This window comes from Sorex araneus, chromosome 1 (assembly GCF_027595985.1).
Source record: "Sorex araneus isolate mSorAra2 chromosome 1, mSorAra2.pri, whole genome shotgun sequence".
Lineage (NCBI taxonomy): Eukaryota > Metazoa > Chordata > Mammalia > Eulipotyphla > Soricidae > Sorex > Sorex araneus.
The window spans coordinates 4749329-4766468 of NC_073302.1; the positions used below are offsets into that span (position 1 = coordinate 4749329).

The 17140-nt window shown below is 63.1% G+C and overlaps 1 protein-coding gene across 5 annotated transcripts; it reads left to right on the plus strand.

Annotated features, from left to right (window-relative positions):
* The first annotated feature begins 772 nt into the window (after window positions 1-772).
* CIZ1 (CDKN1A interacting zinc finger protein 1) lies at window positions 773-16036 on the plus strand. 5 transcript variants are annotated; one of them, XM_055147217.1, is made up of 17 exons: window positions 773-1477; window positions 2250-2397; window positions 2510-2619; window positions 5100-5171; window positions 6857-7086; window positions 8674-8737; window positions 8832-8946; window positions 9876-10366; window positions 10507-10607; window positions 11707-11904; window positions 12370-12494; window positions 12570-12657; window positions 12956-13069; window positions 13274-13417; window positions 14972-15047; window positions 15216-15337; window positions 15689-16036. In XM_055147217.1, the coding sequence occupies exons 1-17, from the start codon at window positions 1357-1359 to the stop codon at window positions 15905-15907; spliced, it is 2538 nt and encodes an 845-aa protein (XP_055003192.1). In that variant the 5' UTR covers window positions 773-1356; the 3' UTR covers window positions 15908-16036. The 5 variants fall into 5 exon arrangements, with proteins under 5 accessions (XP_055003192.1, XP_055003182.1, XP_055003187.1 ...); XM_055147207.1 differs by having other exon boundaries at window positions 776-1477; window positions 8659-8737; XM_055147212.1 differs by having other exon boundaries at window positions 776-1477; window positions 2253-2397; window positions 8659-8737.
* The last annotated feature ends 1104 nt before the right edge of the window (window positions 16037-17140 follow it).

The window sequence follows — 17140 nt, forward strand, 5'->3', positions numbered from 1 at the left end:
GAACAACCTGCTGGTTTTTAGGTCTCCTTTCTGATTATATTTCCAGGCCAGATTCCTCCCCCAGGGCCACGACAAGGGGCTGAACCCTTCAAGAACCTCAGTAGAGAACAGTGCAGTTGCTTTCTAGAAAGATGAACCAGCGCAGGACGCCAGCAGCACTTGGCTCCCTTACCTTCACCAACCCGAGCATTATTTTTAGTTTTCTTCCTTTGGCAATATGCTCAGCAGGCGCCGTGCCAGGCGCCAATGCTCAGCATTACGTAATACGGTTAGCGGCCCGTTAGGAGGGGGCACCCATTTGACGGACGAGAAAACAGACTCCCTCGTGAAGCACGGTCCCGCTAGCCAGGGAGCCCCGAGCAAACCCGGGTTTCCCTAGCAGCAGATCTCAGAGTCGGGGTGGGGGCGGGGGTGGGGGTCGGGGTGCTCGGACCCGATCGGAAGCCTCGAGCTTGCCCTGCAATTGCTTCTCCCCCTAATCCGCAGCCGTTACCCGCGTCTGCCTGCTCTGCGGGGAAGAGCCCGGCTCCTCCCCGGGCCTTTCTCAAAGCCCCTCGGAGCGCGGGGCGGCCCCTCTCCACCTGGGGACGGCCCGCGGCCCCGCAGTGCCCACCCGCCGCCGGCGCGCGGAGGAGCGGGGGCGCGGCGGAGCGGGGACGCGGGCGGCGCGGCGGCCACTGCGGGCGGCCGTCACGTGACTGCGGCGCCGTCCGCGGCTCCGCGCGCCCCGAGCGCCCCCGTGCGCCCTGCCCCGCGCCCCCGAGACGAGCCCGCCGGGAGGGCTGCCCCTCCGGGACGCGCACGGACCCGGGGGGCTGGGGGCGGAGCCGTCGGAAGCCCAGGGGGCCCCCGGGGCCCCGAGCGTCTCGGGGGCAGCATAGGAGCGCGGGGTTTTAGTCCGGTTAATGGGGGGCCACTCCGGTGCGGGCCTGAAGGTGGGGTGCTTCGGCCGGCGGTGGTTCAGGGGGTCCATCAAGGCCACGGCCGCGACGTTGGGGGGCATGAGCCGTGCCCGGGGTCGCGCTCCGGGCCCTGCCCGGGCCAGGCTTGCGCTTCCCCCCGGAGGCCCCTGAGCCCTGTCGGTTTGATCCCGCACCCAGCGAGTCCCGCCGCTCCGGAGCCAAATCCGGGCCACATGTCTAGCCGCCGAGAGTCCTGCCCGCTCCCCGGGCCCGGCCCCCGGCCCGCCTGGACCCCCGCGGGCGCTCGCCCTCTCGCCGCTTCCCGGCCCGCGAATGCCCAGCAGCCGGCGGCCCGCCCCCTCCCGCCCCGGCCCCGCGCGGGGCCCCCAGGTCGCCGAACAGTGGTGGCCCCCGGGAGGTCGGTTGGGGACGCTGCTCCCCGAGGGCGCCCGCGATGCCACCGCCAGGCGCCAGATCCCTCAGGGCGACCGACGGACCCGGGGCCCGGGGCCGCCACGAGCCGACGCGGAGGCCGCGGGACCGAGGCTCGGCGCTGCCGGGCGCCCGGGCGCGGGGTGAGCGGGCGGCGGGCGCGGATCGCGGCGCCCGGACCTCCGCGCCTCTAGAGGGCGCTGCCCCGGCCGGCGGCGCGCGCGGCCTCGGCCCCCGGCAGGCCCGGCCCGAGCGCGGCAGCCCCGGAGCCGTGGGACCCGCACTCCCGCTTCCGCGCGCGCCCACCCGGCCCGCGGGGTGACGCGGCTGCCGGCGGGCTGCGGGGAACGCGCCCCCGACCTCAGCGGGGCCACGTGGATGGAGGCTGCGGGCCGCGCCGGCAGGTGGTGGGACCGGGCCGGAGGCGTCACGTTGTGTCTGCGCCGGGGCGGGGGGGTGGTGGCGGAGCGGGGGTGCGGTTCGGGGGCGGGCGGGAAGTCGGCTCCCGGGGGCCAGGAGGAAAGGGGGGCCGCGGGGTGCTGGAGCTGTATGGATTTAATGGAGGCACCTGGGGGCGGGGCGGGGCTAACTCCCGGTCGTCAGGTGACCCGGGGTGGGGGGGTGGGGGTGGGGGCCCCGGCAGATCCGGGGTGGCGGTGGGGGGGACACAGGCCCTGAGAGCGGTGGAGGAGAGCCAGGCTGGAGGAGAAACTATTGGCAGGAAGGGGGCTTGGGGGGCGGGGCAGACAGACCACAAAGGCGGGGGGGGGGGGGTCTGGGGGGGAGGCGACCCTGGAAGGAGGGTGTGCTGTGTCCCCTCAGAGGCAGGAACTGAGGCTTTCCGGTCGGGGTGGTGGCCAGGGAGTTCAAGGGGCGCTGGACTGACCTCTGATGCCCCCACCTCCCCGCCCCCAGCAGCAATGTTCAGCCAGCAGCAGCAGCAGCAGCTGCAGCAGTTGCAGCAGCAGCAATTGCAGCAGTTGCAGCAGCAGCAGCTGTTGCAGCTCCAGCAGCTGTTCCAGCAGCCCCCACAGCAGGCCCCGCTGCCTGTGACCCTCAGTCGGTGAGTACCGCCACGCCCGCCCGGCCCCTCTTCACGGGGAGGGGCGGGGCCGGGGAGGGGCGGGGCCGTGAGTGTCTGAGTGCCCCCCCTTACTCCCTCCCACAATCCGCAGAGGGCTCCCCGTGCAAGCGTCTCAGCAGCAGCTCCTGAACCTCCCGGCCTCCACCTCCCTCCTCAACAGCAATGTGATGCAGAGAGCTTTGTTTCTGCAACAGTTACAAGGTACTGTGCCCAGTGTGCCCAGAGGGCACCACACCTCACCAAATCCTCAGCAGTCATAGTACAGCAGGAAGGGCGTTTGCCTTGCACACGTGTCTGAGCCAGTGCACCTCCCCAGCAACCCATAGAGCCCCTCTCTTGGTGTGCCGGGAGTGATTCCTGAGCGCAGAACCAGGAGGCAGCCCTGAGCAACTGAGGGCCACAGGCAAGGGGAGCCAGACTCCGGGCTTCCGCTTCCTTCCCCAGGAAACACAGCTCTGGGCTTCTTGCCCTTGGCCATGACTCTGACCCTGGGTGTCCTTCCCTGTGCCTCGGATGAGATGACTTGGCACCTGAGATGACTTGGCACCCGGCTAGCAGCATTTATAGCTCTTCTGCATCCCATTGTTTACGGGCAGCCAGAAGAATCAGAAAGGTGGGGACTGAGCGACAGTACAGCAGGGAGGGCACTTACCTTGCACTTACCGACATGGGTTCCATCCCCGCACCCCATATGTTCTCCCAATATGTTCTCGTACTCCCTGCCAGGAGTGACCCCTGAGCACAGAGCCAGAAATGAGCCCTGAGCTCTTCTGGGTGTGGGAAAGAATCAGAGGGGAAGTTATTAATCTTGGGTCACACAGCACCAGCCACTTGAGTGAGACCCAGTCCAGGAGCTCAGGCTCTCTCAGTATTGCTGGCCTGGTACCTGAGGCCTGCCTGGACTCAGTTTCCCCTCTGAAGCATAATGTAGGGGTCCAAAGATGAGTGTGGGGGACAGCGCCTCTGCAGATCCCTTGGAATAGTTGTAACTTTCTGGAAGCACCTTCTAGGCTGGGAACCAATCTGGGGCCTTTAACTAGTAATTTCTTTCTTTTTTTTTTTTTTTTGCTTTTTGAGTCACACCCAGCAATGCACAGGGGTCACTCCTGGCTCATGCACTCAGGAATCACCCCTGGCGGTGCTCAGGGGACCATATGGGATGCTGGGATTCGAACCTGGGCCAGCCGCGTGCAAGGCAAACGCCCTTCCCGCTGTGCTATCACTCCAGCCCCTAAACTAGTAATTTCTTGACTCTGCTGACACACCAAAGGGGTGATGTTCTCATGGTCCCCATATACAGATGGAGAAACTGAGGCCCAGAGACAGACCCTGTGCCCAGGATCCCATAATCAGCTGGTGCTGATCACAAGGAGGTTCAGAGTCGGGGACTCCCCGCGGCTGTTCCTCAGATGCAAGGCCAGCGCGTGGCCCAGGGCCGGCAGCCTGCTCTGCTGAGCGTTGTTGCTCGTGGCCATGCGGACATGGCTGGTCCTGGAGTGGACACACGTTGTAGGGAGCTGGGGACAGAGAACAGCCTCACAGGGGTGCCACGATGCATCCCTTGCTGTTTCTCCTGTCTTCATTTGCCCAAGTCACACTTCAAGCAAACAAATATCAGAGAGGACAGTCAGCCCAGATCACTGCGTGCAGATGTCCCTTCCTCCTACATGGGCAGGGTGCTTGCCTCACTTGCACGGTACCTGGCCTCGATCCCCAGCACCCCATAGGGTACCCTGAGCCCCACCAGGAGTGGTTCCAAAGCACAGTGCCAGGAGGAAGCCCTGAGTACTGCCGGATGTAGTTCAGAAACCAAAAAAAGAACAATAAAAACCCACCTGCCAAAGATTTAGTTTCTCCTCTAAAACCTGCAGCTTACCCCTCTGTTTTTCTTGGCACAGACTTGAAGCTTGATTTACGAAGGTCTGTATCTTATTTGTTTTTCAGTAAATCAAGTGGCCTGATAGTTCACCAGGCGACTTGACAGTCAGTGAAAGGTTTTATATATATATATATATTTTTTTTGGGGGGGTGGGGGGTCACACCCAGCAATGCACAGGGGTTTCTCCTGGCTCTGCACTCAGAATTACTCCTGGCGGTGCTCAGGGGACCATATGGGATGCTGGGATTCGAGTCCAGGTCGGCCGCGTGCAAGGCAAACGCCCTACCCGCTGTACTATTGCTCCAGCCCCTATTTTAATTTTTATTTTTATTTTAGGGGAGGTGGTATTGGTTTTTTTTTTTTTTGGTTTTTGGGTCACACCTGGCGATGCACAGTGGTTACTCCTGGCTCTGCACTCAGGAATCACCCCTGGCAGTGCTCAGGGGACCATATGGGATGCTGGGATTTGAACTCGGGTCGGCCGCGTGCAAGGCAAACGCCCTACCCGCTGTGCTATCACTCCAGCCCCGGTATTGGGTTTTGGAGTCACACCCAGCAGTGCTCAGGGCTTACTCCTGGCTCTGTGCTCAGGGATCACTCCTAGCAGGGCTCAGGGGTACCATATGGGGTGTCGGGGTTTGAGCCCGTGTGCACGGCAAGGGCCCTCCCCACTGTACTGTCGCTCTGGTGCCGTGCTGTTTTGAGGTGATTTCCCGAGGATTGACTCCCACCTGGTGAGCACGTGGGTTGCGGGATGGATGTCTGCCGCTCTTGATAAGTGTCGCAAATTGCTTCCCCAAAGGACTGGACCAGTTTGCAATGCCGCCAGCCATGTATGACAGTGCCAGCCTCACCGTGCCCACGGCAACATTGGGTAGTATTTCCTTCTTGTGTTTCCATCTATGTACATGTTGTCTGCTACCAGTTTTGTCGGCAAAAACAGGCTTAATTATTCATGTCCTCGTTTCTGTTTTTTTGCATGCTGGTGCATGTGAACATTTTGTATTTGCCTGTTAAGCGTGTGTGTGTGTGTGTGTGTGTGTGTGTGTGTGTGTGTGTGTCCCCTGGGATGATCCATTTCACTTCTAGAGTGTTCCATCTTCTGTTTGACTATTTTTTCGAGCTGGTTGGGGCATGTGCAACCGTGTATATTTGTTTTAAGTGAAAGGCCATTGACTCTTATAAACCAGGCTCACCATGGGCCTCGCGTCTCCCATGAAACCTTGTGAGGCAAACAGCCTTGTGCCCATTTAACAGGGGAGGGGACTGAGGCCAAGCTGGGGGAGCTGATTGGCTCAGGGCCATGGGGCTTGCTGGAGAGTCAGGATGCAGTGCCACTCCCCAGGCTGCCCTGCCCTCAGGCTCCCCCAGCCGGGCCTGTCCCAGCCCAGATGGGGACCTGTCTGTTTGGGCCCTGGAGACTGAGGCCGAAATTCAGGCCCGGAATGAGGTGGCTTTGAAAGGGGTGGTTGGGAGTGAGGAAGGACAGGGGGGGTCACACTGGCAGGGAAACGGGGGAAGAAGGTGGGATTTGGTGAGAGCTTGGGGGGATGGGCAAAGAGGCCCCTGGGGAGACAAGAGGCACCCCCACGCCCCAGGCATGCATGTTCGAGCTACATCCTCATGTGCTCTCACTTGTGAAAGATGGTACAGGGGCCTGGAGCCCAGCGGGAGGGCGTTTGTCTTGTATAGGCTCACCCAGCTTTGATTCCAGCATCCCATATGGTCCCCTGAGCACTACCAGGAGTAATTCCTGAGTGCAGAGCCAGGAGTAACCCCTGAGCATCACCAGGTGTGACCCAAAAAAAAAACCCAAAACAAGTACGGGGGTGAAGGCGTTTGCCTTGTGTGTGGCTTTGTCATTTAATCCCTGGCACCACGTAGGGTCCCCCAAGCCCCACCCAGGGTCACTTTGAAGCAAAGAGCCAGGAATAGCCCCTGAGCATGACCCGCATGACTCCCCCAAAAGTCATGTTGCATCTCTTTTGTCATCAATAACGATGATCCGGGGCTGGAGCAATAGCACAGCGGGGAGGGCGTTTGCCTTGCACACGACCGACCTGGGTTCGATTCCCAGCATCCCATAGGGTGCCCTGAGCACCGCCAGGGGTAATTCCTGAGTGCAGAGCCAGGAGTGACCCCTGTGCATTGCCAGGTGTGACCCAAAAAGAAAAGACAAAAACAAATAACGATGATCCCCCACACACATACATGTACACACACACATATGCTGGCACGGGACCGAACCCCGTCCTGGCTCACTTAGCAGAGGGGCCCCAAGACTTTCTTGATTCTGGCTGGAGGGGCAGAGCAGAGGGGAACCGTTTGTCCCACTGGTTCTGGTGGGTCCCAAGCTGGGATCGTCACATCCCCTAAAGTATGCCTGGGGGAGTCCTAACCCCCCACCCCCTGCCTGGAAAGGGGGGAGAAGGCCACTCCCTCCCTTTCCGCACTAGGGCAGAAAGCGGGGGGGTGGGGGGCAGCCAGCACCCAGCCAGCCTCTCCCCTCTCCTGCCGCTCACGTTCCTATCCCGTCTTCTCCCCTTTCCGTGTCTGCAGGTAACGTCCGCGGCTACAGCTTGGGGACCCCAAGCGTGCCGCCCCCCAGCCTCACGCCCCCCCAGCTGGCTACCCCGAATCTACAGCAGTTCTTTCCCCAGGCCACCCGGCAGTCCCTGCTGGGGCCCCCTCCCGTGGGGGTGCCCATCGCCCCTGCCCAGGCCCAGCTTCCCGGCAGGAGCCATCAGAAGCAGGCGCGGCCCAGCCCCACCACGAACCCCGCTCGGAAGGTGACTGGGGAGGTGGGGGGCGGGGAGAGGGACGGGCGGGCCTGCTCACCAGCCCAGCCAGCACCTCATTCCCGGCTACGGGCAGGTCAGCCTCGCTTTGTGCCTGTTTCCTCACCAGGAGGGGGGGGGGGTCGGTTGGGTTTGGTGTCTCATGTGCCCCAAACTCCAGCTACTCCTGCGTCCCTGATGTGGTTACTGTCACGTCCACCCTGTGTTTGTCCCACGGGCAGGCCGTGCAGGCCACCCCTGTCATTTCTGTCGGTCTAGTGACCGCATGCACCAAGTGAACTGCGACAGGTGAAAGGAATTTCACGAGTGTATTTTAACTTGACCCGACACATTAACGGCCTGTCATTCCCGTGTCTGGTCAGTGTAATTGAAACGGAGGGGCCAGGGCCAGAGAGAGAGACGAGAGCAGGGGGAGCGTCTGCTTTGCACACAAGCAGTCAGCAGCACCCCATATGGTCTGCGGAGCGCCCCAGGAGGGACCCCTGAGTCAAGCACCTTAAATCCTGCAGTGGCTACTGTAACCAGTCTGGAGATCTGCCTTTCCCTTTCTTCTAAAGAGGCAACATTGTATCCACCCAGACACTGGAAACAGTCTAAATCACCCGTTGCAAATACGGGGTCAGGAAAAGTAACATAGTCCCGAAGTGAAAGATCCGAATCCCTGCTCTTATCTGCACCTGCCCTGCCCCTTCCACACCCCTTATTTATGTTATTCTTTTGGCTTTGGGGCCTCATCCGGCAGAGCTCATTCCTTATCCTGGCCCTTCACTCAGGGATCACGCCTAGTGGGGCTCAGGGGCTCATATGTGGTGCCGGGGATTGAATCTGGGCTGGACGTATGCAAGGCAAAAAAGCCCTCCCCGCTGTACCATCAGCCTGCGTGTGAGTTCTTAAAGGCCCACGGGAGGGTCTCCCTGACACGGACCAGAAGAGCCAGCCCACATCTGGGGGGGTCAGGCCTTTCTGCCAGGGAGATGCTGTAGGAGGTGTCTTTCAGGGTGGAGCCAGAGAGGTCAGTGTTGGTGAGCAGGAAGAGCTGAGGCCAGAGGGGTGGGCATGGGGAAGAGAGACCCGGTGATGCAGGACGGTGGGTGGGGAGGGGCTCGGGGACTCAGGAGGGAGTACCCCAGGGCTGGGAGAACTCTCAGGAGGATTTTGTGCTGAAGACAATGAGAGGTGCTGTTTTGTGGAGAAAGGGGTGAGAAGTCAGGGGGCAAGAGAGGGCCCGTGTCCCCCAGAGCTGAACTGACTGAACAGACAGGCAGTTGACAGGTGATAGTACAGTGGGAGGGTTTGATCCCTGGTACCCCATGTGGCCCGAGCCCCACCAGGAGTGATCTCTGAGCGCAGAGCCAGGAGTAACCCGTGAGCACCATTGGGCATGCGCCCTCCCCCCCAGCTAAGGAAAAAAATTGGACAGTTAATGGAACCCTTGGTCAAGGCCCCCAGAGGAGGCATAGGGTTAGCTCACGGCAGCCCCAAGGTCACGCCAGCTCTGGGACCAGAGACAGCCCCTGCCCCGGGGATTCTGACGGGATGCACGCAGTTTCTGAGAGGAAGCAGGACTCTTCTTCCCAGACGATGCCCGTGGAAGGACCCCTCGGGTCTGAGGAAGGCGGGGAGCTCCCACCAGAATCACCAGGTGAGGGCCTTGTATGGGGACTGTGGTGGGCCTGGAGGGGGGCAGGCGTCTTGGTGAAGGGCGCTGGCGCCCACTCGCCTGCCCTCTGCTGCAGACCAAGACTCCCCGCCTTGCCCAGACGCCATCGCCCACGAGAAAGACCTGCCCGCCGCCGAGCCCGAGTCTCTAGAGGGGGAACCTGTCGGGCCCCCAGCCAAGAGGACCAAGAGGTAACGGAGACAGTCTGCGGGGCTGGTGGCCTGGGTCTCATTGCTGCAGAGGCGGTATGTGTGCGTGCACACGTGTGCATGTGTGTGCGCACGTGTGCATGTGTGTTATTGTGTGCGAGAGTGCATGTATGTGAACACGTGTGTGCATGTGTGAGCACATGTGTGCACTTGTGCATGTGTGTACATGCATGCATGTGTGTGTGTGTGTGTAGGCGGGGTGGGGGACTGGACTACTAGGGGCGCTGCAGCATGCTCAGAGTCTTAGGGGCTGCCAGGACCGGCCAAGTCACTCATGCTCCTTCCCCAGGCGGCCCCCTCCACACTGAGCCTGGGTCTGTGCCACCACAGGGCCCTGCAGGGGGCGAGGCTCGTGGGGTGCAGATGACAGGGGCACCTGAGCAGAGGCTGGCAGCCCGCAGGATCCAGGAGCCACCACGCTAGAAACTTACGGGAAGTGGCCCTAGTGTCTTCCCTGTTTATTCTGGCCTGGGGCCGGAGAGATAGTACAGTGTGCGGGGCGCTGGCCTTGCATGCAGCTGATCCCTGTTCAATCCCAGGCACTCCGGGAGCCCTCCCGGGAAGTGACTGCTGAGCACAGAGCCGGGAGTCAGCCCTGAACGGGGCCGGCTGTGGCCCCAGTCGCTCACCACAAGTAGTCCTATTTACTCAGGCAAACCCAGGCCTCAGAGAGCAACACAGCGGGGCCCAGCATGGAGGTGCCAGGCCTGGAGCCTGGACTTGGTCTCTCGGGAGCCACCTGGAAGCCGTAGATTTAATCTTCCTTTCTGGGTTCTGGGTCGCACCTGTCAGTGCTCAGGGCTCACTCCTGGGGTTGCTGGGAGGAGCCAGGCGGTCCCCAGGGATGGGAAGCCAGCCCACTGCTGAAGCTCCTGCCTCAGCCACAAATTGATCTTCTTGGTTCTTCCTAGCTCTGAGCCCACGGCGAAGGGGCCCCCAGGGCAGCTGAGGGCAAAGGTGCAGCCCCAGGCCCGGATGGCGGTGCCGAAGCAAACACAGACGCCCGAGCTGCTCCCCGAGCCGCCAGAGGCCCGAGTGCTGCCTCGCTTCCAGCCCCGGGCCCTGCAGATCCACGCGCAGGTGCCGCCCTCTGAGGCCCGCGGCCCAGCAGCACTGCAGAAGCAGGTGCACACGCAGACCTCTCCAGAGCGCGCCCCGGTACCGCAGCAGTTGCAGCGGCGGGAGGAGGCGGAGCCAGAGGCGCTGCCCCAGGCACACCCTCAGCCTCCGGGGCAGATGCGGCCACTGGCGCAGACCCAGACGTGTCCACCGGGCCAGAGTAGCGCGCCGCCCGCAGAGCAGCCGCGGGCGCAGACCCAGGTGCCAGCAGCAGAGGGCGCTCCAGCGCCGGGACCCTGCGCCGTGCCCAACCGGCCACCCGGGCCCGAAGGAGCAGCCGGAGGTGCGTGTGCTGGGACGTGGACACCCCGTCCGCGCTGCAGGACCGTCCCCGCCAGAGCTTCAGGGTCTGGGCTGGGGACAGAGTGGTGGCCCTCGGGCCCGGGCCTCTGGGTCCAGTGAGCGGCATGGCTGTCATTTCAGGCCCAGAGGAGCCAGCGGGTCCCCAGCTCAGCACAGAGGAGCCCCCGCAGGAGCCGCCCGGAGAGAGAGAAGGCGAGAGGAGATCCAGGGAGATGCTCGGGGTGGGTAAGAGCGTGGCCCTCGGACAGCGACCGAGCCCGCGGCTCCTGGGGGCCGGTCTGGGCTCTGCTGCCGAGCCCGCAGCAGGACGGCCTCTCTGTGGTTTGGGGTGTTTTTTGGTTTGGGCTTGGGGGCCACACCTAGCGGTGCTCAGAACTTACTCCTGATTCTGTGCTCAGAGCTCTACTCCTGGTTCTGTGTTCCTGGCAGGGCTTGAGGGGCCGTAAGGGGGTGCAGGGGACCAAACCCAAGTCAGCCACATGCAGGGCACGTGCCCTCCCCGCTGTGCTATTGCTCCAGCCCCAAGGGACAGCCTCTTTGCTCCCAGCCTACCTCTGCACCCCAGTGCTCCCCACCTGAGGCCATGCCAGCAGCCCTCGGCGGGTGCCATGGACAAGGCCAATAGGGCCTGCTAGGGGTCATCAAACTCCCAAGCTCCTGGGCCAGGGAGATGGCCCAGAAGTTTTGTTTTCAGGAGCCCCAACTTTGATCCCTGGCCCAGGAAGGTCTCATGTTGGTATCCACCCGACATGAGTGACTGCACCCGCATTTACACTCCCTCCCCATGGAAGACCTGGACGGGCTTCCAGTGACAGGCGATCCTCACACTGGCTGTGTCCGGAATTAGCGCCCCGGGCCGGAGACTCAGTGCAGGGGTCAAGGCACTCGCCTCGCACGCGGCCGGAAGGAGTTCATCCCGGGCATTGCATAGGGTGTCCTGAGCTCTTCCTGGAATGATCCCTGAGCACAGCCAGGAGGAGGCGCACTGCCGAGTGTGGCCCCAAAATAAAATCAAAATTACCCTCACGGGCAGCACTTCCAGGGGGAGAGCGCCCAATTAATAGAAACCTGGGGGTGGGCTTGGCCCCCAGCTGCCTGACTGTGGAGGATGTGGCCCAGCCAAGGCATCTGAGTCTCTGTCACATGAGGGTGGGAGAGTGCGGCCTCTACGATGTCCTAGCTGGGTTGTGGAGTAACCCGTAGCAGCTGGAAGCCTCAATTTCCCCATCTGTAAAATGGGCCATTTGGTGCATCATGATGGCTGGGTCACCCGCTAGCAGCGCCCAGCTGATGCTAGCTCTCCTCTTGGTCCTGGTGCAGATGTGGGGTGCTGGGGGCTCCCTGAAGGTCACCATCCAGCAGAGCAGCAATAGCCGGGCTTTCAGCACCACACCTGTCACCCCTGTGCCGCGTCCCGGTGACTCGACTTCTACCAGCCCCGCCGCGACCGGCCCATCCCCCACGCAGGCCCTGCACTTCTTCTGCTGCATCTGCAAAGCCAACTGCGGCAGCCAGCAGGTACTGCCAGGGACCCCCAGGCCAGGGGAGGGAGGGAGGGGGGGCAGGGGTCTGGCGGGAGGCCGTGGGTAGCCCGGGAGGCAGGAGTGCGCAGGCTGGGCTGGGCGCTGGCCGCTGTGGAGGCCACCGAGAAAGATCCCAGCCCAGGCGGCGTGTGCGCATGCCCGGGAACCGAGCTGCCGCGTTCTGCGCCCGAGCCGGCTGGGCAGGGCCCACACTGCGTTGTGCTGCTGTGGTGGCGCCATCTGTGGTGGCTGCGTCCCAGAGGCCTGAGCAGGGTCCCAGGGACCCGGCACTTAGCCAGAGCCAAGTCTAAGGAGCAGGAGCTCTGGCCGCGGCGTGCTGACTCGCTGCCTCAGTTTACCACCCGGCTCTGGCCAGCCTGTCCGTGATGGAGGGGCGGAGGCAGGGCTGAGGGTGGAGGCCGGCGCCCCTCCTCACGCCCGGCCCCCCCTCCCCCTGCAGGAGTTTCAGGAGCACATGGCAGGGGCCGAGCACCAGCAGCGGCTCGGCGAGGTCCAGCACAGGAGCCAGGCCTGCCTCCTGTCCCTCCAGCCCGTGCCCCGGGACGTCCTGGAGAGAGAGCATGAGTGAGTGGGGGCAGCGGGCTCGCCGGGACTCAGCTGGGACATGCCCAGCCCTAACCCTAACCCCTGGTCACTCAGAGGGCCCCTGCCCCAGCGCTGGTGCCACACCTGCCAGCTGTACTACATGGGGGACCTGATCCAGCACCGCCGGACCCAGGAGCACAAGGTAGACGCCCCCGCTGCCCCCGTCCCGCCCTTGCCATCTGCAGGTGTGTGTGGGAATTGCGGCCCCGATGCCCAGGGCGTGGCTTCCGGTTCCGGTTCCCCGTCTGAGTAGTGTGGGCAGGGGGGCCCCTTCACCAGCCCTGGGCTCCTGGGGGTACCCCCAGTGGCTGCCCTGCACAGGCAGTTGTCCGCGTTGCTATCTCCCCCCGGGGCTCTGGCGGCTGATCCCCGATATGGCGGGGTGTGGTGGGCGACAAGGACACTGCCCACCAGATCTCTCTGCCTACCCTTGCCCCCAGATTGCAAAACAGTCTCTGAGGCCTTTCTGCACAGCTTGCGACCGCTACTTTAAGACCCCCCGCAAGTTTGTGGAACACGTGAAGTCCCAGGGACACAAGGACAAAGCCAAGGAGGTAACCCTCAGCTCCCGTATGGACACGGGCCCAGAGAGGTACAGTGCCGTGGCCAGGGGCACACAGCATAAAGTGGAGGTTCACCCTGGGCTGAGCTCACGGCAGATCGGGAGGCGCTTGGGGTGGGCAGAGGGTGTTCCCCGTCCCCGCCCTCTGAGCCACCAGCGAGCGCTGACCTAAGCCCTTGCCCGTGCTCTTGGGAAGCTGAATATGCTCCAGGAGACAGCTGGCCAGGACGAGGAGCACTTCATCACCGTGGACGCCGTGGGCTGCTTTGAGGGTGACGAAGAGGAGGAGGAGAATGAGGAGGAAGAAGACATAGAGGTGGAGGAGGAACTCTGCAAGCAGGTGCTGAGGGCAGCTGGGATGGTTTGCTGGCAGCAGGCTGGACTCTGCGCAGTGTTGCCCCCTTGCAATTGGTGGGTCTATAGATCAGTCTAAGGCCAGGACCCCCGTAGCCCCGCCCCCTCCTGACACGCGCACTCTAATTGGTGGGTCTAGAGATCAGTCTAAGACCAAGAAACCTGCAGCCCCGCCTCCTGGGGCCACGCGCACTGTAATTGGTGGGTCTATAGGTCAGTCTAAGGCCGTGGAACCTGCAGCCCCGCCCCCTGGGGCCACGCGCTCTGTAATTGGTGGTTCTATAGATCCTCCTGGGGCAGGCGCAGGTGCAGTGTGCAGGGGCCAAGGCAGTAACCATAGTATAGTAGGTATGTCACAGACCTGGCACATGGCTGGCCCTGGTTTGACCCCTGACACCTCACAGGGCCCCCCTGAACACGATGTATGGCCCAAATCCCTCCAAAAAGGAGGAAAGAAATGCATAAGTGCTGCAGGCTGGCGGGAATCGCCATGTGCCAGGAAGGAAAGGTGTTCCCGGCTGGGCGACAGTCTTCGTAACGGCCCAGAGTGGGTGAGGTGATGTCCGCAGGAGTCGGACAAGGAGCAGGCGGGAGCAGCCGATATCTGGGGTGCACTGAGTATGCCTCACGTGTACGCCACTTTCCTGGCAGAATTGCCTGGGTGCCAGACATGCTGGGACCCGCTCTTTGCCCCGTGGGCAAGTGGCTGCTTCTCTGTTGAATGTTTCCGGGGGGTTAGCAGGTGGGTGCGTACAGCTGACCCGGGTTTGATCCCCAGCACCCCCATATGGTCCCCAAGCCCTCCAGGAGTGATCCTGAGTACAGCTGAGAGTAAGCCCTGAGCACCGCCAGGTGTGGCCTCCAAACCAAAAAAGTGTTCCCAGTGATCCCAAGGAATCCCTGGGGGCCAAGGCCTGGCCCCACACCCCACAGAGCTGTGAGCAGTAAGGGGGCCACTGCAGGTGGGTGGGGGTGGGGGACCCTGCAGCCCATGGAGAGTCAGCACCGCTTCTCAGCTGCTGGAAAGGGGCTTCCGAAACCCCCACCAAGGCGATGGCCCACCCCACATCTCCCCCGTGCCACGCCCAGCGCCAGGACCTCACCCCCTCCAGTTGCAGGGGACCCGAGGGCACTGATGTCCCGTCAGGAACTCAGAGCTGGCGGGGGTCTCACGGCTAAGGAGCAGACGGGCTGGAGCCCCTGGGTCCTGGCCTGGCTGCTCCATAACCCGGCTGAGCTGTAGCTGTGCTAGTCCAGTGAGTTCACGTGACCTTAAGATGCGCAAACCCCAGAGGGGCCGGAAGAGGATTCGCCACCACCCGAGCATCGGGCATGGCTGCTCAGGCCCCCAGGGGGCAGGCGGGCTTCTTGGAGGAGTGAGCCGAGCCTAGAGAGTATGGCCCAGGGACGTGCACCCGGGCCGGGCCAGGGGTGCCACCACCACCTCCTGGAAGCAGGTGTCCCCCACACCCCACCTTTGGAAGGAGTCTGGCCGGGGTGGGGGGGCCAGGACTGAGGCCCGCACGCCTGCATCTTCCAGATGAAGACCCCCGACATGCCCTCCCCGGAGCCGGAGCGGAAAGAGTCGGAGACCTACAGCCCCAGCAAGGCCTACGGTAGGCACCCCCACCCCCGTGATTGACAGGCAGATGGGGCGGGGCCAAAGTCCCGCTTCCTGGTCCTGGCGGGGCAGCCGTTCCCTGGAGGATGAGGGTCACCCAGGCCCCCGGGAAGCCGGGGCTTCTGGCTAGCGAGGGGAACAAGGCCACACCATGTGTCCACAGGGGTGGATTTCCTGGTGCCCGCCACGGGCCACGTGTGTCGCATCTGCCACAAGTTCTACCCGGGGGACGAGGGGGCACAGCTCAGCCACTGCAAGTCCTTGGCCCACTTTGAGAATCTGCAGGTGAGCTGGCTGGGGGTGGGGGCCGTGGGCGGGGGCCTGGGGCGGCCTCCCTGCTGCCGGGGCAGTGGAGCAGTGGGACGGGGGTGGGGCGTTTGTCTTGGACCCGAGTTTGTTCCCCGACGCCCCATAGGGTCCCCCAGAACAGCCAGGAGTGAGCCCTGAGCACAGGGCCAGGAGTAACCCCTGGGCATCGCCTGGTGTGGCCCAAAAAAAAAAAAAAAAGGGCTGGGAGCCTGTCCTGTGGTTCTGGGAGGAGCCAGAGGTGCCCAGGTCCTGTACTGGGCTCCGCCCCGGAGCACCGCGGTGGGAGGACTCGCCGTCTCACCCGTCTCACCCGCCCGCTGTGTGCAGAAATACAGGAAGGCCAAGAAGCCCAAGCCCGCCCCCGCCCGGCCCGTGAGCCGCCGCTGTGCCGTCAACGCCCGGAACGCACTGACCGCCCTCTTCACCGCCGGGGGCCGCTCCCCCACCCAGGCCAGCAGCCAGAACGCGGCCAAAGCCCCCAGCAAGATGACGGCGCCCCCGCGCCCGGCCCCCGCGCCCAGGCGCTCCTCCCGCCTCAAAACCTGAGTGGCGCCGCCCCCCACCTGCGTCTGCCGGCCTGGGGCCGGCCCTGCTGCGCCTTCTTCTTGTGCTGCATTGACTTTTGGACACGTGTATTTTCACTCAAACATCTAATAAAGCAGCACATGCACTGTGCCCCTGCCGCATGCCTGTCGGGGCGGGGGGCAGGGAGGGCGCCCAGCAGACCCACACCAGGTCTCCGTCTCAGCGGGAGGCTCCCCAGTTCCCAGGACAGGGGGTGCCTCCCCTTGCAGTGCTCCGAGGGCTGAGTCAGGCTGGGAGGTGCCTTCAAGCGCAGGGACGCAGGTCACGGCTAAGGCCCCAGGCAGGGCCTGTGCTGGGCCAGGTCAGGTCCAGCCCAGTGTCCCCCCAGCACCTCCCATGCAGCGTTGCGAGCCCCTGGGACTGCCAGGGTGCCCGATGCGGTGAACTGCTGGCCCAGTTGGCCCAGGTCGCTGTGTCAGAGTCCAGCAGGGGCATCTCATCACCCCAGGTGACAGGAGCCCTGCGAAGGCTGGTGACCCGTGAGGCCAGTGGCCAGCTCTGCCTGTGGCCGGGCCCTGCGGGGGGCGGGGGCTGCGGCTCACCTGTGGGTGCTCTGGACCGGCCCCTCGGCAGGCCTGGCTGCCCTTCACGAGGCTCTGCTGCTTCCCCATTTTATTTCTCTTTTTAGAATTTATCTTCTTTGTATTATTTTGGGTCACACCTGGGGATGCTCAGGGGTTGCTCCGGGCTCTGTACTCAGGAATGACTCCTGGCAGGCTTGGGGACCATAAGGGATGCTACGCGCAAGGCAGGTGCCCTCGCTGCCCGCTGCACCATCACTCTGGCCATCCCTATTTGTCCACTTACCGACGGGGAGATGCTTGGGCTGCACCCGGCTCTGCTCAGGAGTGGCCCCTGGTGGTGCTCAGGGACCTCCTGCAGGGCCAGGGATCAAACCAGCATCGGCTGCATGCAAGACAAGTGTCTTGGGGGCTGGAGTGATAGCATAGCGGGTAGGGTGTTTGCCTTGCACGCGGCCGACCCGGGTTCAAATCCCAGCATCCCATATGGTACCCTGAGCACGGCCAGGGGTAATTCCTGAGTGCAGAGCCAGGAGTAACCCCTGTGCATCGCCAGGTGTGACCCAAAAACCAAAAAAAAAAAAAAAAAGACAAGTGTCTTGCTGTGTTGTCTTTAGCCCCTGTACCCCCATTTTATTTATTCACTTGTTTTTGGTTTGTGGCCCACACCTGG